Source organism: Ammodytes marinus, assembly GCF_949987685.1.
Source record: "Ammodytes marinus genome assembly, chromosome: 8".
Lineage (NCBI taxonomy): Eukaryota > Metazoa > Chordata > Actinopteri > Uranoscopiformes > Ammodytidae > Ammodytes > Ammodytes marinus.
The window spans coordinates 10857583-10884260 of record NC_137212.1 but is presented as its reverse complement, the minus strand read 5'-3'; the positions used below and the strand labels follow the sequence as shown (position 1 = coordinate 10884260).

Sequence of the window (26678 nt, the reverse complement as noted above, 5' to 3'; positions counted from 1 at the left end):
ACGAGGAGGAAATCTCTTCCTGATTTGAAAATGAGATTACTTTGATTGAAATGGGTTATGTAAATTCACGACAAAAGTGGGACTGAAAGACAAACCTGACCTGACTTTATTCTCTCTTTTAAAAAAAAGTGGATTTCTGTCACCAGAATGTGAAACATTTTGGATGATTTTTTATTAATTTCCTTTGTATTGGTCCATAGCAGATATCTCAGAGGCTCAAAGATAAAACCAACATCATCTGCACTAATCTTTGAGTGATTCAAAGGGTACATTAATTCAAACCACAAAGATAAAACCAAATAGTTTCTTTCTTTGTTTTCCTTCTGTACACTACACGATGGTTGGATAACCCAATTTAAATGGGTGTCCAAACATCCGTTTAATTAAATCACCAAGTCTGATTACAGGTCTGATTTTAGGATTAGGGCTTGAAGCCTGTTGGATGACAAGCTAAACACTTTCAAGGCTACAGTTACCTTTTGATTTGTATCCGTGTCAGGGATTAAACACTTGCTTCTGGCTTTGAGTTCAGTGCTACAGGACCTTTGCGTTACATTAACGAGGCTTGGATGCTTGTCGGCAGGAATTCGACCCGGAGGAGTTCTATCACTTACTCGAGGCTGCAGAGGGTCATGCCAAAGCCGACCAGGGAATCAAGACGGACATCCCGAGGTACATCATCAGCCAGCTGGGTCTGACGCGGGACCCGCTTGAAGGTAAAGGAACAGAAATGAAATGAAAAAAATTAAAGGTATCTTCATCTTGACTCTGAGAATGTCACTTTGAACCATTGAACTTACATTGTAGGATAGGCTTGTATGAACAATTTCTTCTGTGACTGCGATTCAAGAAACAAACCAACACGTTTGACTCTTAATTACTAGCTAGCTGGTTCAATATAGACAGAAAATACAAGCACATGCAGGATACAAGGAGAATATATATATACTGCCAGGACATTCTGGCCTCTTGATTATATAGTCTGGTCACTCTAAGTCTCCCAAAGAATGTTTCCTCAAACCCCGAGTCCATGAGCATCCTACAATGTATGGTCCTTTACATCAGAGCATCCTGTGTCACCGGCCGGTTCAACCACCATATGTGGTCAAGGTTGACCCTGGTTTTACTGCAACATTTAAACAACAATTTAACATTTCAACATGTCAGCCATCAGATGGTCCAACGGCACGGGTCCCCTAACTATGTCTGAAATGAGATTAGCAGTCACGGAGGAGGATGAGTTAAAGGTGGGAGCTGTAAATTATTTGCAGAAAAATCAAACACTGTCTGTCTCTCTGTTATTTCTAGACATGGTGCAGCTCCAACAGTATGATGCCAATCCTTCAGTGTCAGTGGAACCAGACGCTAATGTGGAGGTAAACTGTCACTCTTATCATTACTTACAACCCGTAAGTACACACCGTACGTGATGTCTGAAGAGGACATTAGTTTAAGGGCGCACTCACACAAGGCCCAGTTGCCCCATTCCCCCGCTGGCCTGTACTTAATTAAACTGCTCCTAAAGATCCGGACCTAGGCATGATTGCTTCCTGCCAATACGTCTTAACACTCGCATGTTTTGGAATTTGAATGTAATTGTATTGTTTTTGAATATTTTTATCCAGCAACATTTGCAGCAAACATTCCACATGTCAGAAAAACGCGAACATGGTTTTAAATGTCCTATGCGTGTGTCGGCACATTAGCATATGTAGGTGCCTGAATACACCTCTCCCAACTGTGCCGGAGCCGAGGAAGTGTGCCAACAGTGACCTGACTTGGGCACTGCACAGATGGCCTAGTGTGAGTGCGCCCTAAGATTAGAAAAGATGAGAAAGGATGCACGATAAACACACACTTTCTTCATGTTTTTAAATGTCTTCTTTGCCCACCTCTGAGTGCCGTGCTAAATGTGTCTCCAGATGATCAAGACTTCCGATTTCTGTGACCCATTTTTGTGTGAAAGGATGCCATTAGTATTACAAGTCAGATTGTTATTTCTTTTCTCGGTTTCTTCACTTCTAGTGTGTTTTATTTTGAAGTTAACTCATTCAGAGCCAGTAGCATCATGTTTCTGCTTCCTCTCTACAGAACAAGGCTCCACAGCCGCTGACACCAACTCGAAGGAAACCTTTTGAGAGTGATTTTGAAACCATCAAACTCATTAGTAACGGAGCTTATGGGTAAGAAGAAGGGCCTATTGTTTCAGTTTTATTTGCTTTTTTCATGGCCATGATGTATATTAACTTTCCAAAAGATTTGTTGCAAACTTTATGAAGGTCAAAAATGATCTTTGCGGAAAATACTGTATATCTCTTAAGCTTAATTAACACTTTAATTTTAGTTTCCAGTGGGAATATACCTGAAAGTCTTTTTAAAGCCTTTTTTTCAGTTTATTGTGAACACAATTAGTCTAATGTTGGCGCACATGGTTTTTCACAGGGCCGTGTATCTGGTTCGCCACAAGGAGACCCGCCAACGGTTTGCCATGAAAAAGATCAACCGTCAGAACCTGGTCCTGAGGAACCAGATCCAGCAGGTTTTTGTTGAGCGAGACATCCTGACGTTTGCCGAGAACCCCTTCGTCGTCTCCATGTTCTGCTCGTTCGAGACCCGACGTCACCTCTGCATGGTCTTGGAGTATGTGGAAGGTAAAGTAGAGGAAGAGACGGCCGCGAGTGATGGATGTTGAGAGACTTAGACATTTGGCTCTATCTGATCTAGGTTAACAGTGAATGATTTCAGTTGAACTAGAAAAGGCTTGGAAATGATCCCGGGCCACAGAGATTAAAAATGAGTGCAATGTTTTCGTTCATTAAGGTGGAGATTGCGCCAACCTGCTGAAGAACATGGGGCCACTGCCTGTAGAAATGACCAGGTTGTACTTTGCTGAAACAGTCCTCGCCCTGGAGTACCTTCACAACTATGGCATCGTGCATCGGGATCTCAAACCTGACAAGTGAGAACATAAACCAACACCAGCTGTTACTACTACTGTTTTTTTATACAAATACTGTCTTTTCTTTTGGAGCTGAGTATGTCCAAGCTCTGAGCCATTACTGAATATTGAATTAATAATCAGACTGCTACTCATGTGCTGTTCTGTCTGTAGGAATTTTCTTTAGTCTCCCTTGTATATTTTAATCTGGGTATTAACATCTGATAGCAGGATAATCCATTCAAAAGCGAAACACACTTTTGAATAAAAACAGTTTCTGTTCATATTGATGGATATATTTTTTCATTTTAATCCACTAGTTTGTTGATAACTTCCATGGGCCACATCAAGCTGACGGACTTCGGCCTGTCTAAAATTGGCCTGATGAACATGACCACTAACATTTACGAGGGTCACATGGAGAAAGACACAAGAGAGTTTATCGACAAACAGGTGAGACTGACGAGTAAACACTGTTTCTTCGACAGCAGCAGTTTATCCCCCCCCCTCCCAAACTCACCTGTGTTGGTTTGGTTTGGCTTGGCTTGTGCAGGTGTGTGGCACCCCAGAGTACATAGCCCCGGAGGTGATCCTCAGGCAGGGCTATGGGAAGCCGGTGGACTGGTGGGCCATGGGCATCATCCTCTATGAATTCCTGGTCGGCTGCGTTCCTTTCTTTGGAGACACAACCGAAGAGCTTTTTGGACATGTTGTCAGTGGTGAGTGCAGAACTGAGAAGGAGATCATTAGAAGAAGTAGAGGGGTCATATGCACATACATATTATATTTATTTGTGCAAATAAAATAATGACATGTTGAATGTTGTCATAATTTACCAACAGAGTTGTTCATCTGACTCAGTAGTTCTATTTTTTTTTCCATTTTTTTTTTCAGATGAAATCATTTGGCCAGAAGGAGACGACGCCTTACCGGCTGATGCCCAGGACATGATCACCCGCTTGCTGAGAACCAGTCCTTTAGACCGACTAGGAACTGGTACTGCTCAGTCTACTGCCGATTAACACAAGAAAAAGCGGCAGACGTTTAGCTTATTGAACTGTACATATCTCATATTTTAAACCTTATCCATTGCTCTGATTGGGTGTGTTTTGTAGGCGGAGCTTCGGAAGTCAGACAGCATTCTTTCTTCCTGGGTTTGGACTGGAATGGACTCCTGAGGCAGAAAGCTGAATTCATCCCTCAGCTGGAGGCGGAAGACGACACCAGCTACTTTGACAGTAGGTTACAGAGATGATATACATTTCCTTCTAATGAGTGTAACATCATGATTCCAGGCTTAAAGAGTTGGTTTTCACCTACATTTAAAAGCCATTGAACCAAAATACTTTATCTACGAGTGTGACTGCACACAACAGCATTTGGGATAGCTGTTAAAGACTCTGATGTGATGTACACATATTACATTTCACAAATGCAGTGATGTGGGGGCGCCTTTAGCTCAGTCGGTAAGGCGTCCCCCTCCCGGGCCGGGCCCAGCAGCAGACCCGGGTTCGATTCCCGCCCGTGGTCGTTCTCTGCATGTCACTCCCCTCTCTGCCCCATTTCACCTCTGTCTCTCTGCACTTTCAATAAAGCATAAAAATGCCCAAAAAATATCTTTGAAAAAAAAAAATGCAGTGATGCAAACATATTACTTTTTTTCCTAAAATCACTGTTGTGAAAAAAAATAAAATTAATATTATATATAATTTCAAATGCGCCTCCTTCCCTAGGGGGTTGCAACTTTGTCACCTTTTTCACCCCTGATGAGTTTAAATTCCTCCAAATGGAAATTATTATAATTATTATTATTATTTTAAACCGTACTCCCAGTGGAATTCCTCTATGAGACTTTGAAGGACTTCTCCTGTGACTGTTTTCAGCTCGTTCAGAACGTTACCATCATTTAGCGTCGGACGAGGATGAGGAAACCAATGATGAAGAGTCTTCCTTGGAAATAAGACAGTTTTCTTCCTGGTCGCATCGCTTCAGCAAGGTAAGGGCTACGTGTGTAGGAGGACTTTGGAAGTTCATAAAGCCTCTGGTGCAGCTGCTGGAAGGCGCATTACATCTTTTGGAAGCTCTTAAACACTCAGTTCGGCCCTTTGCCTAACCCACTCTCTCCTGTTCAACCTCACAGGTTTACAGCAGCACCGAACATCTGGCAACACCTTCCAATCTGAGCTTCTCCTCTGACCGCAGCCACAGCGAAGACAAGGAGGACCGCGGGGACATGACAGGCCCCGGTCCCTCCCCGAACCCAGCAGAAGGCAGCGTGGAGCACAGGCATTCTGGACGCATGGCCAGGTAGGCACACAAGTGAAATATGTTATACTGTAAATAGAATAAGCTGCTTTTATTCCTGTCATAGCTATTTGGATTTCTTTGAGGTAATCTTTTTGTGGATTTCTTATCTGGCTTGCATTTTGTTGCTAGGTTACGTGTAAAATCGCTGCTTTAAAACTGTATGACATTAAGTTAAAGGTGCCCTGTGAGCATTCAATTGAGTTTGTGTTAAAGTAGAATGCAGTCAAAACAGTGTTGGTGTGATCACTTGGACACTTGTACCCGTTGACTTACCCGTCCAACTGGTCTGTGGTTGTTTGTAGCCTCCGCCCTCGGGCCTCCTCCAGCTCCTCCCAGTCTGAGCGGAGCACCAGTCCTCTGGTGATGAGCAGCACCCACAGCCTGGAGACCATGCCCCGCTTCGCTCTCTCCACCGACGACGAAGGTAAATCTACACTGACATGGCTCCGGTGCTTCTATTAGAGGCATGAGCATTGAGCATATTCCAACAGGTTGCTTTTTTCTGTTCTTTGAACCATGTGACCTGTAGCCGAGGTAGCAGTGTCTAACCTCCGGAGGATCAGAATGCGCAGCAACAGCACCGGGGCCAAGCACTCGTCTCCTAAGGAGCCGGCCGGCCCTCCACGCTTTGGTAACCAGCTGGAGACGCCCGACAGACAGAGGCTCCCCTGCGGGGGGAAGGTCCCCAAGTCGGCCTCCGTCTCAGCCCTGTCTCTCATCATCACTACAGGTACAGAAGGCCATCAACAACCCCACAAAGTCAAGCATTTACATTTACATTTTCATCGTATTTATAGCACCACAATCACAAAGTCTTATAAAAAGCACTTTCTGAGGAAAGAAGCTATGGAGCGGTCTGTTGACACATTCAAAGAAAAAATCCGTTGGCTTGTTTCAGATGATTCCCCCGGCTGCCTCCAGCCCAGTCCCATCTCCCCGCGCTCTCTGTCTTCCAACCCTTCGTCCCGTGACTCGTCCCCCAGCCGAGACCTGTCCTTCAGCCCCGGCAGCCTGAGGCCTCCCATTGTCATCCACACGTCTGGGAAGAAGTACGGCTTCACCCTGCAGTCCATCCGGGTCTACATGGGAGACAGCGACGTATACACGGTGCATCATGTGGTGTCGGTGAGTGTCGCCATGAGACTAGAAAACCCGGTGTCTTCCTAACAAGGCACACAGCTTTAACGAGTTGTTGGCTGTTTTGAATGTCATGTGTTCGTGTGAAGTATTTGCCATTACGGGTGCTTTACTCCCAAGACACAAAACCAAAAGAGAGGTTTTTCGAAGGTGGTTAGGCAATGCTCAAGTCTGACTCCACTCCTCACGCTCGCTGTGTTTTTAACAGAGTGTGGAGGAGGGCAGCCCGGCTCACCAGGCAGGTCTCTGCACTGGAGACCTCATCACCCACGTGAACGGAGAGTCAGTCCAAGGCCTGGTCCACCCTGAGATGATTGAACTGCTGCTGAAGGTACAGCACTCGATATCTTATCGCTCACTATAAGTTTGAGTTGCACTTGCTTTGTCCTGAAGCCAAAAGTAATCATTCTTTGCCGTATTTGCAGTGTGGCAACAAGGTGGCTCTTCAGACCATAGCACTTGAGAACACGTCAATCAAAGTGGGTCCGGCTCGAAAGACCAAACACAAAGGCAAGATGGCGCGACGCAGCAAGAAGAGCAAGAGGAGAGATAATTACGACAGGTGAGAATCTGAGGTTTGGTTTGACTTTTTATGTAACTTACTGCTGAGCTGCAGTGTTACTCATTGCTTGTTTACTCGGTGAGTTTGGTAACTGGTGGATGACGTCAGAAAACTACCAACCTGCAAGAGTGAATGCGCTGTCTCCCTCTAGTGTTCGGCGCGTTAAATTGATGTAGCGACGCAGTATTATTTACATGACATTCATCAGTAATATATGTAGGAGCTGCTTTATGTTTTTGTTTTATTTTAAATAGTCTTGTGATTATCAATAATCAAAATGAATGCAAAAACATTTAGTGTCTCTGCTGACCTCACTAAATTAGACAGTGCGACGTAACTCTCTCTGTTGTTCTTCCACCAGGCGACGAAGCATCTTGAAGAAGCTTTCCAAGCAGAGCACGGTGATTCACAGCAGTCGCAGCTTCAACTCAGGTCTTCACCACTCCGTTTCCTCCAGCGAGAGTCTTCCGGGCTCGCCAACACACAGCCTTTCCCCCGGCCCGTCCACACCCTGTCAGAGCCCCGCGCCCGACCATCAGGCCCACGGTGAGCTGGGTGTGGCTCTAGAAGTTCTTATGGGGTTACTAACTTATACATTAAACCACAGAAAAGGGCGTCAGTAGAGGTTTTATAGCTGCATAGTTAATCCCATAACATCTACCAATGGTGCCATTGTGAGCATCTTTTAGAGAACTGGCTTTGTGTTTGTAAAAGCTATAGTCTGTAACTTATGTTAACTTATGTTTTTTTAACCTTTTTAAAGTGAAATGCATGAATCTGGTGCACTTTGAGAGGAAAATTAAGAGGCTAAATCTGAGAAATTGTGTGAACAAATAATTTGGAGACACTGGGTCAGATAAATTAGAAGCTATTGAAGAAGGACACATGGATTTTCCATGAAAATATTAATATTAATATAAAATAAAATATTATGGAGGGTCCTCTGGGTTGGGCTTGGAGCTCTTTTTCTTTTACGGGACATATTTCTCTGTAAAATAATGAATGCATTTAAATGCAGTGAGAGGAACGAAGCAGAAGAACTCTGTTGTCCAGCTACTGTATCTTTTTTTCCACAGACAAGGCTGAAATAGGCTATAGACTATACACAGTGCATGGGCAACTGAGGGCAGCCCCATTTCCAATTGTTTTTAAATAAACTCAATACACACTGTGCATGGATGTGAACGTGACATGATCAGATAATTTCTGATTACCTCCCAGATGAACTAATTACCTTTTTAGGCTATTAAAGCGGCAACGAGTAACATTTAAATATCTTTTAAACAGCCTCATGTTTCCTCTCATAATCATAAATTACCTTTAACAGCAAACGAGACCTTCAGTGCAAAGAAAGACGTTTTTATATAGTTTTTATTACTGCATTTGATCTGGTCGTACACCCAGTCCGATTTTCGGTTCACGCGTGCATGCTCTATGGTCACATATCCGCATTGGTCGCAGATTTCAGTGTGGCGCAGCAACGTGAATTGAGAAGCCTATGGCTCCAGGTGAGGGAAGGGGAGCGGGAGCCTTGTTTGAGACAGTTGTTTGTAGTCATAATGACTGATAACGGGGCTGAACCATCAAAGAAAAAAAAGAAAATGCAATGAAGCAAAGCTAAAAGGGAGAGTGATAGGCGGGCGGGAGGGCGTTGCCAAGCAACGTATACACAATTTCACGGAGCGAACCTAGACTGCAGTGTTTACTCCTAAATGAATGAGCGGTAGCCTACTAAAACACAGTTTACTTTGCCTCACCAGCATCATCAGATGACCATTATTCATCTGAAATAGTCATTATTTACAACAACATAAACACATTACCTCATCGTGATCCATAGACTACTAACTAACTGCCATCTCACGGACACGGACTCGTTCAGCTACGTGAGAGGTGACAATGCATTAACTCATTGCAATCAGGTGTGTGTTTAGCACTTACTGGCATTAGTTGATGCTGTGTCACTAACCACTCTCTGGAAGCCGAAAAGAGTCCGGTGCCCTCACACTTTCAACACACGGACACGCACCATATTGCTTCCTGATTATTTGAATCTTGCTCTCCCCGCACGCGTCGTAAAAATACTACCGCTTACTCGTAGTAGCTTTAATTATCTAGACCAAAAAATGTTATTCCTTTTTTTGTATGATAACTCACATTTGCATAATATGCAGGGTTCGTCAGGGCTGCCTTTACCTGCCACTAGGCCCCGGGGCTGAGAGGTTTCGTAGGCCCCCCCGGGCGGCGGTCTTACAATACAGATGCGTTAAAGCCACGTTTGTCTACACCACAATATCTCTATTGATGAAATACAAATACTCTTAAGGTAACATGTACTCAGGCCCCCAGGATGCTGCCTTCTCCGAGCAGCCAGCATGGACTAGTGGCCAACCCATTAGTACTGCATGCTGTGAATGGGAGCTCATTTTCATGAAAGCCCTTTAGGCAGATTTTCCCGTCCACACCAATACAAGCGGCGAACAAGATTGTGTCGCCGCAAAATTTTTCTGGATATCAATCATAGGCTCAAACTTATCTTTAGACCATATACTATTACAACTGAAGTGTTTTCATTTCAAAACGCCACATCAAGCGTTTTATTAGCCCAACGGCTTTTAACGGCTTTCAGTTTGTTTTCGAGGGAGGAGGAGCATGGTGCCAGGGCTCTCATGAAAGCAATATGGCAGCTTCCTTGTTGCTTCTCTGCGCCAATGAGAAGCTTTCATAGGAATGTATGGGCGCCATTTTTCAATACGGTGTCCATTTCTTTATATGTCCATGCATGTACTTTAACCCCCTTCCTGGTCTAATGACTTTTAATAACCAGACACACATGCTTGGTTACAGTGTTTTTTCAAGTTATTGAGGAGACCACGGTGGGGACCCAGGACCTTCTAGGGGGGTCCGGGGGCATGCCCCCCCGGAAGAAAAAATGTAACCTTTTAAAGTAAAATGCATCAATCTGGTGCACTTTGAGAAGAAAACTAAGGCTAAATCAACTGTGTCCTATGTGAGCTATTTTCTGGAATCATTTGGAGACACAGAAATACCAAAAAGCAGAAACAAAAATATACAGGTTTAAAAAAATCCAGTCATTCAGCATTCCATTTTTTTTAAATAATCCCTTATCCTAAAGCTACTTCTCTCTTTGAATTCTTTGTTTTGTTTTTAATGGCTCAACTCAATATACAGTATCTCACAAAAGTGAGTACACCCCTAACATTTCTTCAAATATTTCATTATATCTTTCCATGCGACAACACTGAATAAATGACACTTTGATACAATGTCAAGTAGTCAGTGTACAGCTTGTATAACAGTGTAAATTTACTGTCCCCTCAAAATAACTCGACACACAGCCATTAATGTCTAAACTGCTGGCAACAAAAGTGAGTACACCCCTAAGAAAAAATGTCCAAATTGGGCCCAACGTGTCAATATTTTGTTTTGCCATCATTATTATCTAGCACTGCCTTAACCCTCTTGGGCATGGAGTTCACCAGAGCTTCACAGGTTGCAACTGGAACCCTCTTCTACCCATTCATGACGACATCAAGGAGCTGGTGGATATTAGAGTCCTTGCGCTCCTCCATCTCCCGTTTTAGGATGCCCCAAAGATGCTCAATAGGGTTTAAGACTGGAGACATGCTTGGCCAGTCCATAACCTTTACCCTCAACTTCTTTAGCAAGCCAGTGGTCGTTCGGAGGGGTGTTTGGGGTCGTTATCATGTTGCAGTACTGCCCTGCGGCCCAGTTTATGAAGGGAGGGGATCATGCTCTGCTTCAGTATGTCACAGTACATGTTAGAATTCAATGAAATGTAGATCCCCAGTGCTTGCAGCACTCATGCAGCCCCAGACCATGACACTCCAACCACCATGCTTGACTCTAGGCAAGACACACTTGTCTTTGTACTCCTCACCTGGTTGCCGCTCCACACTCTTAACACCATCTGAACCAAATAAATGTATTTTGGTCTCATCAGACCACAGGACATGGATTACTGCAACCATGTCCTGTGGTCTGATGAGACCAAAATACATTTTTGTTTGTCTGTTTGTCTTCAGCACACTTTTTGTGGGGTTTCTTGTGCATCATCTTTAGAATAGGCTTCCTTCTGGTATGACAGCCATGCAGACCAGTATGATGCAGAGTGCGGCGTATGGTCTGAGCACTGACAGGTTGACCCCCCACCCCTTCAAGCCCTTCAGCAATGCTGGCAGCACTCATACGTCTATTTTCCAAAGCCAACCTCTGTGTACGACGCTGACCATGTGCACTCAACCTTCGTAAACTGGGCCGCAGGGAGGTATTGCAACATGATAACGACCCCAAACACACCTCCAAGACGACCAGTGGCTTGCTAAAAAAGCTGAGGGTAAAGGTTATGGCCTGGCCAAGCATGTCTCCAAACCTAAACCCTATTGAGCATCTTTGGGGCATCGTCAAACGGAAGGTGGAGGAGCGCAAGATCTTTAATATCCACCAGCTCTGTGATGCTGTCATAAATGGGTGGAAGAGGGTTCCAGTTGCAACCTGTGAAGCTCTAGTGAACTCCATGCCCAAGAGGGTTAAGGCAGTGCTGGAAAATAATGGTGGCCACACAAAATATTTACACTTTGGGCCCAATTTGTAAATTTTTTCTAAGGGGTGTACTCACTTTTGTTGCCAGCAGTTTAGACATTTATGGCTGTGTGTCGAGTTATTTTGAGGGGACAGTAAATTTACACTGTTATACAAGCTGTACACTGACTACTTTACATTGTATCAAAGTGTCATTTCTTCAGTGTTGTCCCATGGAAAGATATAAAGAAAAATGTGAAGAAATGTGAGGGGTGTACTCACTTTTGTGAGATACTGTAGGCCCTTGATCTGCGTTGCCCCGAACAATGTTAATTAAACAAAAATGTACTGGTGAATGATAGGCCCCTTGATCTTCATAGGCCAAAAATAATGTGATTTTTTTTCCTTTTTCTTTACTGGTTCATGATGGGCCCCTGATCTCCGTTAGCCCCCCCCCTACGAAGATTAGGGGCCTATCATGAGCCAGTCAATAATTTATTGTTTTAAATGACAATGTTCGTGGCCTTCTTAGATCAGGGGCCTATATTGACACAGTAAAAAAAAAAAAAAAACATTTTTTTTTTTTTTTGGAGAGGCCCCCTGATCTTCGTAGGCCCTGGGGCTTCAGCCCAGGTAAGCCCGTGCATAAAGGCGGCCCTGCGTACAGATGCTTGAAAGTCTGGAAAATGCTTGATTTTCAATCGAGTGTTTTCAAGGTTTGAAATGTGCTTGAAATCTGAACACTGTGCTGGAAAATGCTGGATTTTCTCTTTATTGACCAGTGTCGTAATTCATCAAATTCTTTCATTTTTTTATTCTGTAAATTAAAAAAAAAATCTGTCGCAATGTTTTCTTCGCCGCCGTCTTGTATGCACGAGTGCAGTTGCTCCCCGTGTTTTCTTTCCTGGGACACGCGCCACACCTGGCGATCGCTCCAGGAATTATCCAGAACCACGAGTCGCTGCTCATGGACCTATTGCTCCCGATACTTCCATATCAGATATCCGTTTCCATTTGGTTATGACGAGGCCCTAATAACCGACAGGCATAGGCTACTGTACGGTCTGCTTAAAGTACCTCCAGCTGTACACAATGGGGGAATCGGCACTTAGAGTTCCTGCCAAAGGTAATCAGTTGAGAATTTTTTTTCGTTAAAACGTATCGGACTATGTCACTCTGGTTGACTGTTCAATCATGTTCTTCTTTGCAAGTTACACCAAATCCCGAGTTTGTATGTGTAATTGACTTGTTGATACAAATAAATAGCATGCTAAATGCTATTTTGACATATACATCTCATAGAGCATAAGATTCTGAACATTTCAAAAAAAAAGTAAGTCTCTACCCCATTCCTGTGATGAGTTATGGTCGTTTAAAGAAACCACCGAAATTAGCTAAAACGGCTAAAGCTAGCTAATACTCCGCTAGCTAGCGTTAGCTCTATAGTGTTCTGTCTTTTTTTCACCGCATCATGTCATCGGCACTCACCCAGACAGATCCGGAGCTTCTCCTCCTGAGATCTGAGCTCAAGTCAGTGGAGAGTCTCATTCACGATCTCCTCCAGCGGCAGTCCTTCCTGGTCTCCAAATTAGCTGTGCTTGAAAAAGCTCCTCTTTCAAGTTCTCAGGCACCGGTTAGCGGCGTTTCTACTGCTTCTGCTGCCCAGCCTCCCGACGCTGCATGGACGTCTGTTGTGAAGAAGGGCAGACGATCTTCTACACGATCTTCTCATCCTCTTCCTCCTCCTCTGCTCTCCTCTCCATCTCCTCCTCCTGTGTTGACGCGCAATCCATTTGCTCCGCTGGAGGTGCTATGTGGAGCTGCTGAACCTGCGGCTCGTGTTGCCGGCTCTCCATCTGCTTCGCCGGTCCAGACCTGCTCCAGGGTGGCACGTGGACGTCGGGGTTCCACTTCCCAGTTTGGATGTCAAGATCGCCGCCGTTTACCAGCTCCATCTGGAAGTGTGTTTCCCTGTGTGCACCCCTCCGTGCCTCCTCGAAGTGGTGCCCCCGATGTTGACATCCGCTGTACAGGTGAGGCTCTCTCTCGCGGCTGTGCCCTGCCCTCACCTCCTCCCCTCTCATCGAAGCTGTCTCTCTACTGTGGGAGCTGCTTGAATCGCCAACCTGAGATCCTCATCATCGGTGACTCTATTGTCAGATTTCTTTGTCTCCCTGGTGCTTTCACCTATTGCCTCTCTGGAGGAAAATCATCTGACATTATGGAGCTAACACCTGCCCTCGTTGCCCTCCACCCTACTGCCCACACAGTCATCCTGCATGTTGGAACTAATGACGTAATGAATAAACGGTCATACCAACTATTTGACAATCTTCAGAGTCTGGCCCTCACCCTGGAGAGCCTGGGGAAATTCTGTATATTTTCCGGCCCCATTCCCACGTCATCCAAAAGCCCTGAGCGCTACAGCCGTCTTTTGGATTTCCATGAACGGCTGGAGTCCTGGTGCTCGGGCAACTCTCTGGGCTATATTAACAACTTTGACTCTTTCTCTAGACACACACTACTCAAATCTGACGGCCTCCATCCCAATGCCAAAGGTATTAAAGAACTTACTAATCACTACATTCATCACATCGCATCTTGGCATAATTCGGACTGATATTTACCACAGCACGACCCTACCAAATCATCCCCCATTAAAAAAGATCTCCCCAGGGATCCTGCTGAAATATCCCCCAATTTAACTCATAACAACACCTCAAATTGTCCTTCATTCATCCCAGACATCACTGACCCCCTTTGCTCTAAACTAAATTCCCCACAAATTCTTAAATCAAGAAAGGGCTTGGGTTTTCTTCATCTAAATATTAGAAGTTTATTGCAGCATGATAAATTAGACCATGTAAAGATTTTAGTGTCCCAGGCAGATCCAGATGTCTTGATTCTGACTGAATCCTGGTTAAAGAAGAGTACAGATGACTCTATTGTGGCAATTAATGAATACAATTTATTCAGAATAGACAGAAACGCAAGGGGTGGGGGAGTGGCTGTATATGTTAAATCCTGTTATTCTGTAACACTTTTACATGCTGTCTCTGTTCCAAATTGTTTTGAATTTATCGCGCTAGAATTATCTTTATCATCAAATGATTGTTTTGTTGTAATTGGTGTGTATAGGCCCCCTTCTGCTGTTACTAGCTCCTTAAACGATCTAGCACATATGCTCTCCAGTTATGTAAATAGAGAGGTAATTGTGATGGGTGATTTTAACGTTGATTGGCTTTCTGGTGCCTCTGAACCTTTCAAAGAAATCTGTAGCAACGTTAATCTTACACAATTAATAACTGAGTCCACAAGACCCAATCTAAAAAACCCAGCAAAATCAACTTTAATCGATTTAATCCTATCAAATAAAATAAATAAAATAGTCTCAGCTGGTGTTTTTGAGCTCGGGATTAGTGATCACTGCCCAGTGGCCTGTATCAGAAGTATTCATTTAAAAAGATCTCAACCTAAAATCATAATTAAGCGTAATTTTAAAGGGTTTAATGAGCAAGCCTTTTTAAGTGATCTCCGTCATAGTGACATTCAACTCACTACGGAAATTTCGGATGTTGAGTTAGCCTTAGACTATTTCATCAATAGTTTCACCTCAATTATAAACAAACATGCGCCCCTTAAAAAGCATAGAGTAAAAAATAGATCAAACCCCTGGTTTACAAGTGAACTGTCTGATTTATTTTCTGAAAGAAATAAAGCATGGTCTCTAGCTAGACGCTCTGGAGATAATACCAATTGGACTATTTTTAGACAATTTAGGAATAAGTGCACAGCCATGGTCAGGAAAGCCAAATCCGAATATTACCTTGAATTAATCTCCGACTGCTACTCTAACCCTGCACTATTTTGGAAAGCTGTGAACTATAATAAAAACAATTCTAGCACAGTTCCCACTCAGATCAAATTAAATGGTCACACTCTCAATGATCAAAAAGAGATTGGCTTAGCTTTTAATAAACATTTTGTAGCTGCTGGTCAACTCTTTCAAAATGGAGGTTGTACACCTTCTACAACCAGTAGTAACGTACCGCCTGTCTCTCAAACTCCTATTTTCAGCCTTGATCTTCTTCCCACAAGTGTTGTTGTAGATGCGCTCCTCGCCATCAACCCCAAGAAGTACATGGGAGAGGACAATTTGGACCCGTTTTCAATCAAGCTTTCGACACATATAATATCAAAACAAATAACCCATATTTTTAATCTTTCCATCTCCTCTGGAATAGTTCCTAAAATTTGGAAAAAAGCTCACGTAATTCCTTTACATAAAGGTGGTGACAAAAATAATCTTAATAACTACAGGCCAATTTCCAAACTCCCATGCCTGGCAAAAATTCTAGAATCACTTATTAATAATCAGTTAAAAACATTTCTAACTAGTGCTTCCATTTTGAGCCCATTCCAATCTGGTTTTAGGGCAGGCCACAGTACTGTCTCTGCTGTGACTTTGGTTGTAAACAACATTGTTACAGCATTAGACAAGAAAAAGCACTGTGCAGCACTTTTTATTGATCTTTCAAAGGCCTTTGATACTGTTGACCACCATTTGCTTTTACAGAGGCTGCATGACATTGGCTTTGATCATTCTGCATGTAGCTGGTTTAGGGATTATCTCTCTGATAGACAGCAGTCAGTTAAACTCGGAAGATACCAATCTGAGTTTTTAACTGTTACAAATGGTGTCCCACAAGGCTCAATTTTAGGTCCAGTTCTTTTCACAATTTATATAAATAACATTGTTTCATCGCTAAAAAACTGTCATGCCCATCTATACGCTGACGACACAGTACTGTATTGCATTTCCGATTCGGTGCACCAATCTATTCAGAACCTACAAAGCTCTTTTAACACCCTGCAGGACTGTCTAGTGGACCTCAGGCTGGTTCTAAATACAGACAAAACCAAATATATGTGTTTCTCCAGAGCAAGAACTACAAATTTGAATGATTTTAATATTTTTACAAATAATGGATTTTTAATTGAAAGAGTCACAGAGTACAAATATCTTGGCATCTGGTTAGATGATAAACTCACTTTTAATTTTCATATAAAAAATCTTGTTCGTCGACTACGACAAAAAATTGGCTATTTTTATAGGAACAAAACCACCTTCCCTTTATTTAGTAGGAAAAGGATTATTGAAGCAGTTTTCATGTCTGTCCTTGATTACGGTGATGTGGTTTACCGGCATGCATCACATTCATGTCTTAAACTCCTGGACTCTGTTTTTCACTCTGCTTTAAGGTTCATCACAGGAGATGCTTATGACACACACCATTGTCTTTTATATGAAAAGGTTGGGTGGTCCTCCCTTAAAGAGAGACGTGACGCACATTGGCATATTTTAATTTACAAAGCCTTGACCGGGAAGCTTCCTCGTTATTTAACTGAATTGCTGCAAATCTCAGATGGGCTTTATCAGACCCGCTCCACTGACATGCTTATGCTTTATGTCCCACAAGCCCGGTCTGAGCTAGGAAAGACAGCTTTTAGCTTCAGTGCCCCTGACTCCTGGAACAACTTACAGCAACAAATTAAACTAAATAACTTCATATCCTTTAACCAATTTAAACAAACTATTTTAAATCTGCCAAACTCTACCTGTAACTGTTTTAATTAGGCTATATTGTATACACTTAATTTCACCACTGTGTAAATGTTTCAATTGTTTTTCTCTTCACCTGTTGTGTATTTGATGTATTTGCGTTGAATATTGTTAATGTATTGTTGTTTTTCCTTTGAATTTGTTTGAACTCGACGTCATTGAAAATGAGGGTCACCCCTCAATTGGTCTCTCGAGGATAAATAAAAGTTAAATGAAAAATGAAATAAATTGATGCTCAACACCGTTAGCAATTAGCTGACCAGCTAGTTTTCAATAATGTATTGCTCCAAATTCATGTTGTTAGCTAGATAACGTAAGCTTGGGGGTTACTTCATTGTAACGTGATGTTACACCATGTGTTACACTCATGCGAGGAAATTGAGACCTCCGCGAACGTTTGGAGACAGTTTAGAGACTCCCTCGCGACTGCAGTCTCCAACTTGTCGCAAACAGTCGCAGCCCAGTGAGATACGGGCTTAACAGACATGAGTGCCGTGACTTCCTCTTTCTGAACGCGCATTAACGTTATACTTTGATGTGCACTGTGCATTCGAAGCGTGAGGCGAGCCCCCTCCCTGCACCTTCTCTATGTGTGTTGATAGCGTGCCAAGTTTCCGCTGATAAGAATTGTGTCCCCGCCGGCCGGTGAGCGCGCAATCGCGCATGCATCAAACATATTAACGCTTCAATTTCACTCTAGTAAATTCAGAAGTTCTTTGGATCGTTTTGTACATTGTTTTTGGTACATTTGTTTGAAAATTAGGTTTGCAAAGTTATTAATGGCTCATCCGCCAATAAAAATGCTTTTATTCTTCTGTGTAATTAACTGTATCCTATGTATTGCACATTTATAGCACTTTTCATAACACAAATTAAGGTAGCATAGAGGAGGGAGCCTACTAAAATAAAATATCTGGGTTGGTCCCCAGATGTTTTTATTTTAGTAGGTTGGTTTGCATTGGTGTTGAACTGTTCCCTACTTGTTTTCTTCTTTGAATAAAGCCTAATGCTGCTAGTAAAATACCACCAGCCACTCAACCCTCAATAGTAGACATGATATAGAATAATTACCTTTATTACAGTTTAACCAAATGTTTTAACAATAGGCTACAGGAGATATTTGAAAGCACTACACATGCATTGTAGGCTATTCAATTAAATTTGTGTCAGCGGAACCGTGAATGTTCTCCTTTTTTTCATTAAAATGAATGCAGAAAAGGCACACATTGCTTCATAAAAATTCACCAGAATGCAGGAAATTAAGTGTTTAATGCTCAAAGATTTTTGGGGGGGACCCCCAGACCTCCACTTCTAATGTGTCCACACCCAATGTTTACTTAAAACTTGTCCTACGACTTTGCAATTCATGAATTAGTTTATTTTAATAAGATTTTTGATGTTTTATCACATTTTCCAATTGTCTTTATTTCTGATTTATTATAAACAATATGTAAACTTGCAGGACACTAGCAAAAATAATTGGGTGGGAGAGAGGACACTGCAGCAGCACTGATATAGAGTGACAATATGCTCCATCTCATGTGATATTGCTCAAGTATAGTCATGTTGTTATTAACCTGATAGATGGTCATTTTTGGCATATGAACTAAACTGATAAAGGTCTCCTTAGGGCCATACTGCAATTTGGTGATTGTCCATACACATTATATTATGAACACTCCCATTTTACAGATAAGGCAATGTATGAAATCATAAGCATTTATTTATATACTGTATATATTTAAAGCTTCGGCTTCCTTGAAAAAGTTGACATTGTATCTTGAAAGTGCTGGAAAAGTGCTTGAATTTTACTCTTAAAAAGCTGTACGAACCCTGAATATGATGTTAATATCAAACCCACAAACTAAAAAGGGGGCCCAACTGGCGGCCGGGGGCCCTAAGCGACCGCTTAGTTCGCTTATGCCTCGGGCCGGCTCTGTATTGGACTGTTATTGGGATTTTTCTGAGCTCCTGTGCCATTGTAGCGATACATCACACCAGTTCACACCAGTTTATAAACGCTGCCATACTGAGAAATACAGGGAGAGTTTGGTGGAGCTTATAGGCTTTGTCAACTTTTTTGGTGATATGATTAATCTAAAAAAGCTACACACTATAGCTTTAAAATATAACTTATGATGTTCAGCTTTTAAAAACCGTTTTATTTCTGCCTCCCAGAAAACAACTCGCCTCAGAGCACGTCTCCCTGCTCCAGCTCTCCCAGTTCCCCCGCTGCACACATCCGACCCAGCTCTCTGCACGGCCTGGGCTCCAAACTCAGCACGCAGCGCTACACCAAGGCTGGCCGCCGCAAGTCCACCAGCAACATCCCCCCCTCGCCCCTGGCCTGCAACTCCTCCTCATCCTCCACACAGCCTCTTTCTCCACAGCGCTCTCCCTCTCCGCTCTCAAGCTTCGCCAAATCCCTTCACACCTTCCACGGCAAAACCCTGTCCCCGCCCACCATAGTACGGCACATGGTCCGGCCCCGCAGTGCCGAGCCCCCCCGATCTCCCCTCCTGAAGAGGGTACAGTCGGCTGAGAAGCTGTATGGTATGCATCACGGCGATAAGAAGTCATACGCCCCCCGGAGGCACACGCTGGAAGTGCCGTTTTACGGTGAGGCGGACCTGTCATGTGACTCGGAGGCAGACGGTGCCTTTGGAGTCTCGTACATTGGGGCCGACCACAGCCGGCTGGGCGGATACATGGGCAGCCAGAGGATGAGGGACTCTGGCCTTGAAAGGTCGGAGCAGCTGGTCGTGATGCGAAAGCTCAACCTATCAGAGCGGCGAGACTCTTTCAAGAAACAGGAGGCGGTGCAGGAGGTGAGCTTTGATGAGCCAGAGGAGAAAAGCAGCACCACGGTCACAGTGACCACCACGGCTCCAGGAGCCCAGACACAGTGTATTCAGCAGCAGCAGAACAGGATGGACTGGATGCTCACTCAACCCCAAACCAGTGAGGAGGTGGAGCTGGGGGTGAGGAGGTTGGTGCCTCAGATCGCCGTGCAGGGCTCAACAGAGAGCGAGCAAGATGAGTGGGAGCCCTGTTCGGATGAAGAGGAAACCGAAAACAAACCTGAGCTGGAGATGAGTGTCGCTTCACTTCAGCCACAGCAGGCAGATCATCCTCTCGCAGACAGCAGCTGCAGTCAGGCAGCAGAAAGCAGTCAGGCTGGTCCTCAGGTGGGACCATCAGCAGGTTGCACAGAGGAAACTCCACAAAGAGGGCAACTGAGAAAGTGACAGCTCACCACTTATTTTGAGTCTTTTGGAAAGTTGTAAACTCATTTACATACTTGAGTGTGGGAGAAGATTTTACTTGAAATTTGTGAATATTTTCTTCAAGGCGTTACGGACCTTCTGCGCTGATGAGTTGGTAACAGGGAAAGAGGGAAGTTCTCATTGGTTCAATAGCCAAGGCGCAACATTTTTGTATCCATAAAAGGTGGTTTCATGTCTTTTGACTGAATTTATTTTCTTTTTTATATATATATATATGTCTATTTTTTAAATGTATTGCTGCGGTACAGAGAAGTTTGATAAAGCTGCTCATAATTTTTGAATGGATCAAAAGGTACGAGAAGCTCTGTTTTTCTTGTCTGTCAGTTAAGATCTAAGAAGTTTAATGCTGCTTTTTTTAATGGATCTCCATAAACCTAAGAATGACTGTCTGTTCACACTGTGAGAAACATGGTTGATTTGTCATTTTCTGTCAGCCGCACTCGGGAGTGCAATATACAGCAACACTCCACATTTGTTTTGGCCTTCAATAGCACTACACTGGACAAGAAAAACGTTTTTGCTACCAAGAACAAATTAGAATGCAAGAAATAAATACTCCAGTTTGAAAGTGGCTCAAAACAGGAGAGCTATGCACAGTTGGAAATCTTCCATTTTGCACTTGTCAGACAGCTATTGTTCATGAAACAATCACATTATTAGGGAAAGGAAAAGCACGGAATTACAGCCGTCTGGAAAACATGAAAAGTTTATTGTGGTGCAGGCCCATGTTTCAATAAACTTACTTCCATTGACTCGTTGATCATGTTCCTTGCGGTGTGAATTCATGATTACAGACAGTAGGGTAACATTGCACGTTGAAGCTGTTTTACGCTCTACAACTTTCATGAAGCCAGCTTATAAATGGTGTTATGATGTGCAATGATATCAGCGCAGAATCCTCTAAGCCATATCTTTGAATTTTTAATTTTTGTTGCGTTGTTTGTACCGAATCTCGACTTGAAGACGTTTCGTCAGTTTTTTTTCCCCCACTGGCATCTATTAACTTGAAGACGTCTCAAGAAAAATGTAGATAAGGATGAGGAAGTTCTGGATGTTACATAACGTGCCGCACTCTGCTTTGTGGCTACCTGATAGAAACTTGTGCGATGCCATATCAAACCAGTACATCAAATTTAGTTTTGATTTGTTTTTGTTTTACTGCCAACACCTGTAAACACTGACTCGGCATGTCTCGCTGTATAACTTGCAATTTTGCAGGAAAAATATTGTGAAGCCAAATTCAAGTCTATTGTCGTCTTCAAAACCTCAAAGGATTACATCTTTTTTTTGTAGAAAAAAAAATGTGGTATTCATTTTCTTGACCTCTCCTTGCTTATGTTTACAAGACATTGTGTACCTGGAAATGTGTTTATTCCTAGTGTATTTTTGGAGTATTTTTTTTCCTTTTAGTGTTTTCACTGATCGTTTAAGATACACCACGCCTGAAAGACTTGTTCCTTCCCCGTTTACTGTGTAGTGATGTTTACATACAACATATTTTTTGACATGAATTTTCTAAGTGAATTCTGACGGTTAACTGAAAAATGGCCCTTGCGTCGAATCCAAACCCAGGGCTTCATTGAACAAATGTTTTATGTCTTTGTATTGTACATATATTGATGTATATTTTGATAACCAGGATGTGTATAATTCCAAATGTTGAAGGACAATATGCACGATGACAATGACTAATAGGATTTTGGAAAGTCTAACTTGAGGGAATGAGCTTTTTATATATATATACTGCATATGTATATAAAACCTTGTTGGAAATCAGAACAGTAATTCATATCCAGCACAGTCACTGGATACACTTCACCTTTTTCCGCTACAGCGACAACGTTTTGATGTCTTTTGTTTTATTTGTCAGTGGCTATTTTGCCTTTGTACCAACTTTCTCTAGAGTCTTCTGTTTATAAAGCATCACAGTTTTTTATGTGTTCCTTAAGTCCTCCTTCCTTTTAAAAAAAAAAGAAAAGAAAAAAATCCTCATCTCATGATGATGTCGACCTTACAGGATGCTGTCATGTCAGTGAACAGGCCCCGATTATGTCACTGACGGAAATGTTTACAATGAACGAACATGCTATGTACTGTACAGACATTTTTATATCCTGTGGCCGTATATGATGTAAACCTCTTTGATACCGTTAAAGAAAACTCATAGAAGTAACATATCTGACTTATCTATGGTTCTTTTTGAAAAACTGTTCATGAAGAGTAATTTAGCACCAACCAGAGAAGCATTTGGCGTTTCTGCGCACACTGAAGTCTACGCTTTATCGTCAGCTTTTTGAAAATAGGCTACGTGTTTTCGTATAGGTTTTATAAAAAGGAGCAACATGGTTTTGGTGACACTGCAATAACTTGATTTATTGGCCATTTGTAGTCTACACTTAACATTTAACTTACATGTGCATAATTGCGTGAAAAGATGTAATTCAGGGAAAGTAATAATTACAGATGTTACCCGGAGGTCCGTTCATTTAAATACAACAGTCAGACAAAATATAAATCGGATTCAAAACTATGAGTACAATTCACAGCCAAACGGTCAGGGATCATTTGAACTCTAAACGCAGTCTCTCTTCCAAAATGATTCAGCAGAAGGTTCGGGTCAAACCTTTTTGCAGTGCATGTTTACAATATTTCGCCAATTAACCTGGTCCCTTGTGTGAATGTAGTCAATGCTACATGATGTTAAAAAAACAAAAACTGGAGGTCACCAAAGACAAGATTCTCAGCTGGTGTTCAAGTTACTCTTTAAAGGACAAACTTGCAGGTCAAACTGTTGTACAAGTGCATGTGTTCTCCGGTGAACTCCTCTGTTCAGTGCATGCTGCATGAGACACATCTGTAATACTTGATGGCATGGTATACCGGCGTCGTTGCCCTGTACTGTGTTTTCTTGTGCAACAAATAAAAAATGTGTATTTCTCTTCGACTCATCCTGAGTCCAATTCCACTTGTTGAGTTTTATGTTCTTGGGAACATTATAGTTTACACAGATAATTTAGTTTTTCCACTGCTCTTACAGCTACTGGGGCTGTTTCAAATTTGAGGATATTTCCTAAAAAAAAAAATCATACTTTGTACATACAAATTTAAAGAGACATTAAAATAAATTTGTAGTTAAGACAACAGTTACATGATGACATTAGCGATTAGCTTTAGCCAATTTGTTAAAAACAGGCCCCACGATCATATGATACAATTACTATATGCACTTAAATAAAATGAGGCTGGAAAACTGAGAGCAAAAATGTTAAAAGATGGGATATTTTTAAATTAATATTGTATAAACACATACTTTTATTTTTCAAAAATACAGATAGCCTACATGTTTCTGCTTTTTCAACAAAAAAAAATATTCAAAAGTAGAGAAATAGGAAATTGGTAAAAATTACAGTCTATACATTACTCACAAAAAGTTAGGGATAATTGACTTTCGGGTGGAATTTATGGAAAATGCAAAAATGTCATGCAACAGTGATAGCCTATTTATTATATCATGAAAGTAGCGCATTTTTCTTAGACTGTTGCAGTTCCTAGCCCACACCGCGAGGGGTCGGTCACGTGCTGAGATACTTTATTTCAATTCACAGAAGAAGTCTTGTGTCCTTCACAACAGCAAAAATGGCGACAGCGACTAAAATCGTCCAAAGGATCAGAAATTTCTTATCTGGGGTAAGCAACACAACAGCAGACAATACCTACTGTAAAATAAATACGCTAGGTTTATATTTGCATTTCTCGTACTTCCTTGGTAGCCCATTATAGCCCATTATAGCTGTACGAGCTAGCTCTATGATGAAGATATGTCTGTGTTAGTGTAAACGATGAACATAATTAGTCTGTTTTGATTGTGTGTGTTATATCAGCAGATTTTAGTACGAGTAGTTAATCCAGCGTTGTGTCTTTTTTCAGCATGACCTACAGTCCAAACTGCAGCTGAGATATGGGGAAGTTGCAAAGAGGTGAGATTTATTTTTACGAAACTATTACTGCTTCCCGAATCCCCACTCTGCTGCTACACATTGCACTAAAGACTGATTTATGTCTCTGTTAACACCAGTCAATAGCGACATTTAAGTGACCAGAGAACAGGGCTCCTTCAGTTCATTACAAAAATTAAAGGCTAAATGAATTAATCTAAAAATGAAGCCTTCATGTCGGTATTAAATGTCTCAAATAAATATTTCAAAAGTTTTTTTAAATGCTCACAAATGAGTAGTGGGATTTTTTTTTCTCATGCTGCATTTAAAAAAAACTTTGTAATTGGTACATGTATTTATTTTATAAATGTATTTTTTTTATTATTATTATTATTATTTACAAATGCCTCTCACATCACACAGAACAGCATGGTGTGATCCATCTGATATGGTCACATTGTTGTGACCCCTAAGTGATACATTATTATAATTTTTGGGCTTTTTAGTTGCGTATTTTGAATGACCCGAAACAAAACAATGACACACCAAATCAAAAAACATTATTTTTAACATTTAAAGTATGTCTTCTTTCTTTTTCACTGGAACAAAGATGAATTCATGTTTTATCTAAAAAAAATTCTAACCCAAAGTCATCTATTTTGGATTTGTTTGCCTTCAAATTTCAGTTCTGAACAAACAATTTTTTCGACAGGACGCAGCCAGCACCAAAACTGCCGGTAGGCCCGAGCCACAAGTATGCCAGCAACTACTACTTCACAAGAGATGGTCGCAGGGAGGCGGGTCCCCCAACTGTTGTCATGTCTGCACAGAAAGCTCTCACCGCTGGCAGGTAAAGAATCACTCAATGCATTGAGCTGGGGAACATTTTAGGGGACGGCATTTGAAAATTTAAAATGCTTAATTTTTGCTGCACTAAGCACCTACCTCTCCTCATAGAACCAACCTGTTACTTATGTAAAACTAATACTGTTACATGTTCAACCCCATGATGAATTAAAAATTATATTTATATTCAATGCTTAATTATATGTGGTATTTTTTGACACTTCTAGTCAAGTTGCTGAAGTCCCAAAGCTTCCAGTGACCCCGGGCGCTGTATATAAGGAGCCAACACTGTCCACAGACCAGCCGTACCTCTGAGCAGCAGGATTAACCCCTTCAGCATCAACAACCTAATGTCTCCATCCATACCTGCTGTAGAGCTCTGACCACTGCTTGTGTTGGTTGAATCCTGTACGATAGAAAGTGTGAATAAAATGTGTTCTATTTAAATGTCTCCATGGCTGCTTATTCTGCTCATATTGTGGAAATGTGAAATGGATCCGGAGACTTCAGTGTGTGAATGCATGTGAAAGAAAGATTTGAAATACTGGCTGCAAGGTGAGCGGGGATAGTGGGAAGGACCAAAGAGATGTGTGCCAATTTAAGACCTGGATCCTCCATGGACCTAAAGGGCCCGACTGACACTGATCCCTCTCCCAAAACCAGACAGTTCAGCCATAAAGTCCAAAACTAAAGATGTGCTCAGTCGACACAATTTGGGGAAGCAGACTTTTTTACTTTTGATTCCCCTTAATTGGTGGACTTGAGCGTAAACACCCATTGGTAAACACCCATTACATGAAATGGAAAATCCTGCATATCTCATGAGGGATTCAGATCTTTTTATCTCCTGGTATTTTAAGTAATTCTGTAATTTAAGAGAACTGTAATAAAGTTCATGATGAACCTTTAACCCCTTCTTGCAGGGTTTCTGAAGATCTATTTTAAAAAAGTGCTTAATTAGTTACAAAAGAAGGCTTTAGTTGGTGTTAAACTGTTTTAATCAATCTGTTAAAAGTCTCAAATATTCAAAGCCATGGGGGAGTATGTTTATGTTAAAAATGTTTACAGTTCTCACTGCAATCAAAAATCTAAAAAAAAAATGTTAGCATCTAATTTTTCAATAATGTAACAATATGTTCATGTAACATAATTGGGACCTGTGAGTGATTTAAGGCGCATTGTTTTTGCCTTTTTAGTTGTGTAATTAATTTACTGATATTATGTAACATTTAACATTGGGCATAATTGTCCCTAACCACCTCAGTAATAGTATAGTCATAGTAACAGATAACAACAAGTGAGACTCTAGCTCTGTCTAAAGGAACAAGTCAGTGTGTTTGTTTAAGAAAAAAACAGCTATCCTGAATAATCATCACATAAAATATTTGAAATGATAAAAACACGCTAACCTCAAGACAATAAATTGCTTTGCATTGTTACTGTGTAATGACAATACTATAATCTAATCTAATACATTGAC

The 26678-nt window shown here is 41.8% G+C and overlaps 2 protein-coding genes across 3 annotated transcripts in view; both read left to right on the top strand.

Annotated features, from left to right (window-relative positions):
• The window catches only part of mast3b (microtubule associated serine/threonine kinase 3b), a 41279-nt gene extending 17965 nt beyond the window's left edge, over nucleotides 1-23314 (top strand). For both annotated transcript variants that reach the window (XM_080033200.1, XM_080033201.1), the window contains 18 exons: nucleotides 584-716; nucleotides 1309-1376; nucleotides 2092-2183; nucleotides 2443-2651; nucleotides 2821-2959; nucleotides 3259-3391; nucleotides 3492-3657; nucleotides 3833-3934; nucleotides 4054-4176; nucleotides 4822-4934; nucleotides 5079-5245; nucleotides 5548-5669; nucleotides 5775-5975; nucleotides 6144-6370; nucleotides 6591-6713; nucleotides 6808-6944; nucleotides 7306-7490; nucleotides 19309-23314. In XM_080033200.1, the coding sequence (XP_079889326.1) occupies nucleotides 584-716; nucleotides 1309-1376; nucleotides 2092-2183; nucleotides 2443-2651; nucleotides 2821-2959; nucleotides 3259-3391; nucleotides 3492-3657; nucleotides 3833-3934; nucleotides 4054-4176; nucleotides 4822-4934; nucleotides 5079-5245; nucleotides 5548-5669; nucleotides 5775-5975; nucleotides 6144-6370; nucleotides 6591-6713; nucleotides 6808-6944; nucleotides 7306-7490; nucleotides 19309-20378 (3510 nt within the window). In that variant the 3' untranslated portion in view covers nucleotides 20379-23314. The remainder of the gene's footprint in view (nucleotides 1-583; nucleotides 717-1308; nucleotides 1377-2091; nucleotides 2184-2442; nucleotides 2652-2820; nucleotides 2960-3258; nucleotides 3392-3491; nucleotides 3658-3832; nucleotides 3935-4053; nucleotides 4177-4821; nucleotides 4935-5078; nucleotides 5246-5547; nucleotides 5670-5774; nucleotides 5976-6143; nucleotides 6371-6590; nucleotides 6714-6807; nucleotides 6945-7305; nucleotides 7491-19308) is intronic.
• A 701-nt stretch (nucleotides 23315-24015) lies between these two features.
• ndufa7 (NADH:ubiquinone oxidoreductase subunit A7) lies at nucleotides 24016-25649 on the top strand. The gene is made up of 4 exons (XM_080033355.1): nucleotides 24016-24104; nucleotides 24345-24394; nucleotides 25065-25202; nucleotides 25426-25649. Exons 1-4 carry the CDS (start codon nucleotides 24054-24056, stop codon nucleotides 25511-25513), a joined length of 327 nt encoding a protein of 108 aa, XP_079889481.1. The 5' UTR covers nucleotides 24016-24053; the 3' UTR covers nucleotides 25514-25649.
• The last annotated feature ends 1029 nt before the right edge of the window (nucleotides 25650-26678 follow it).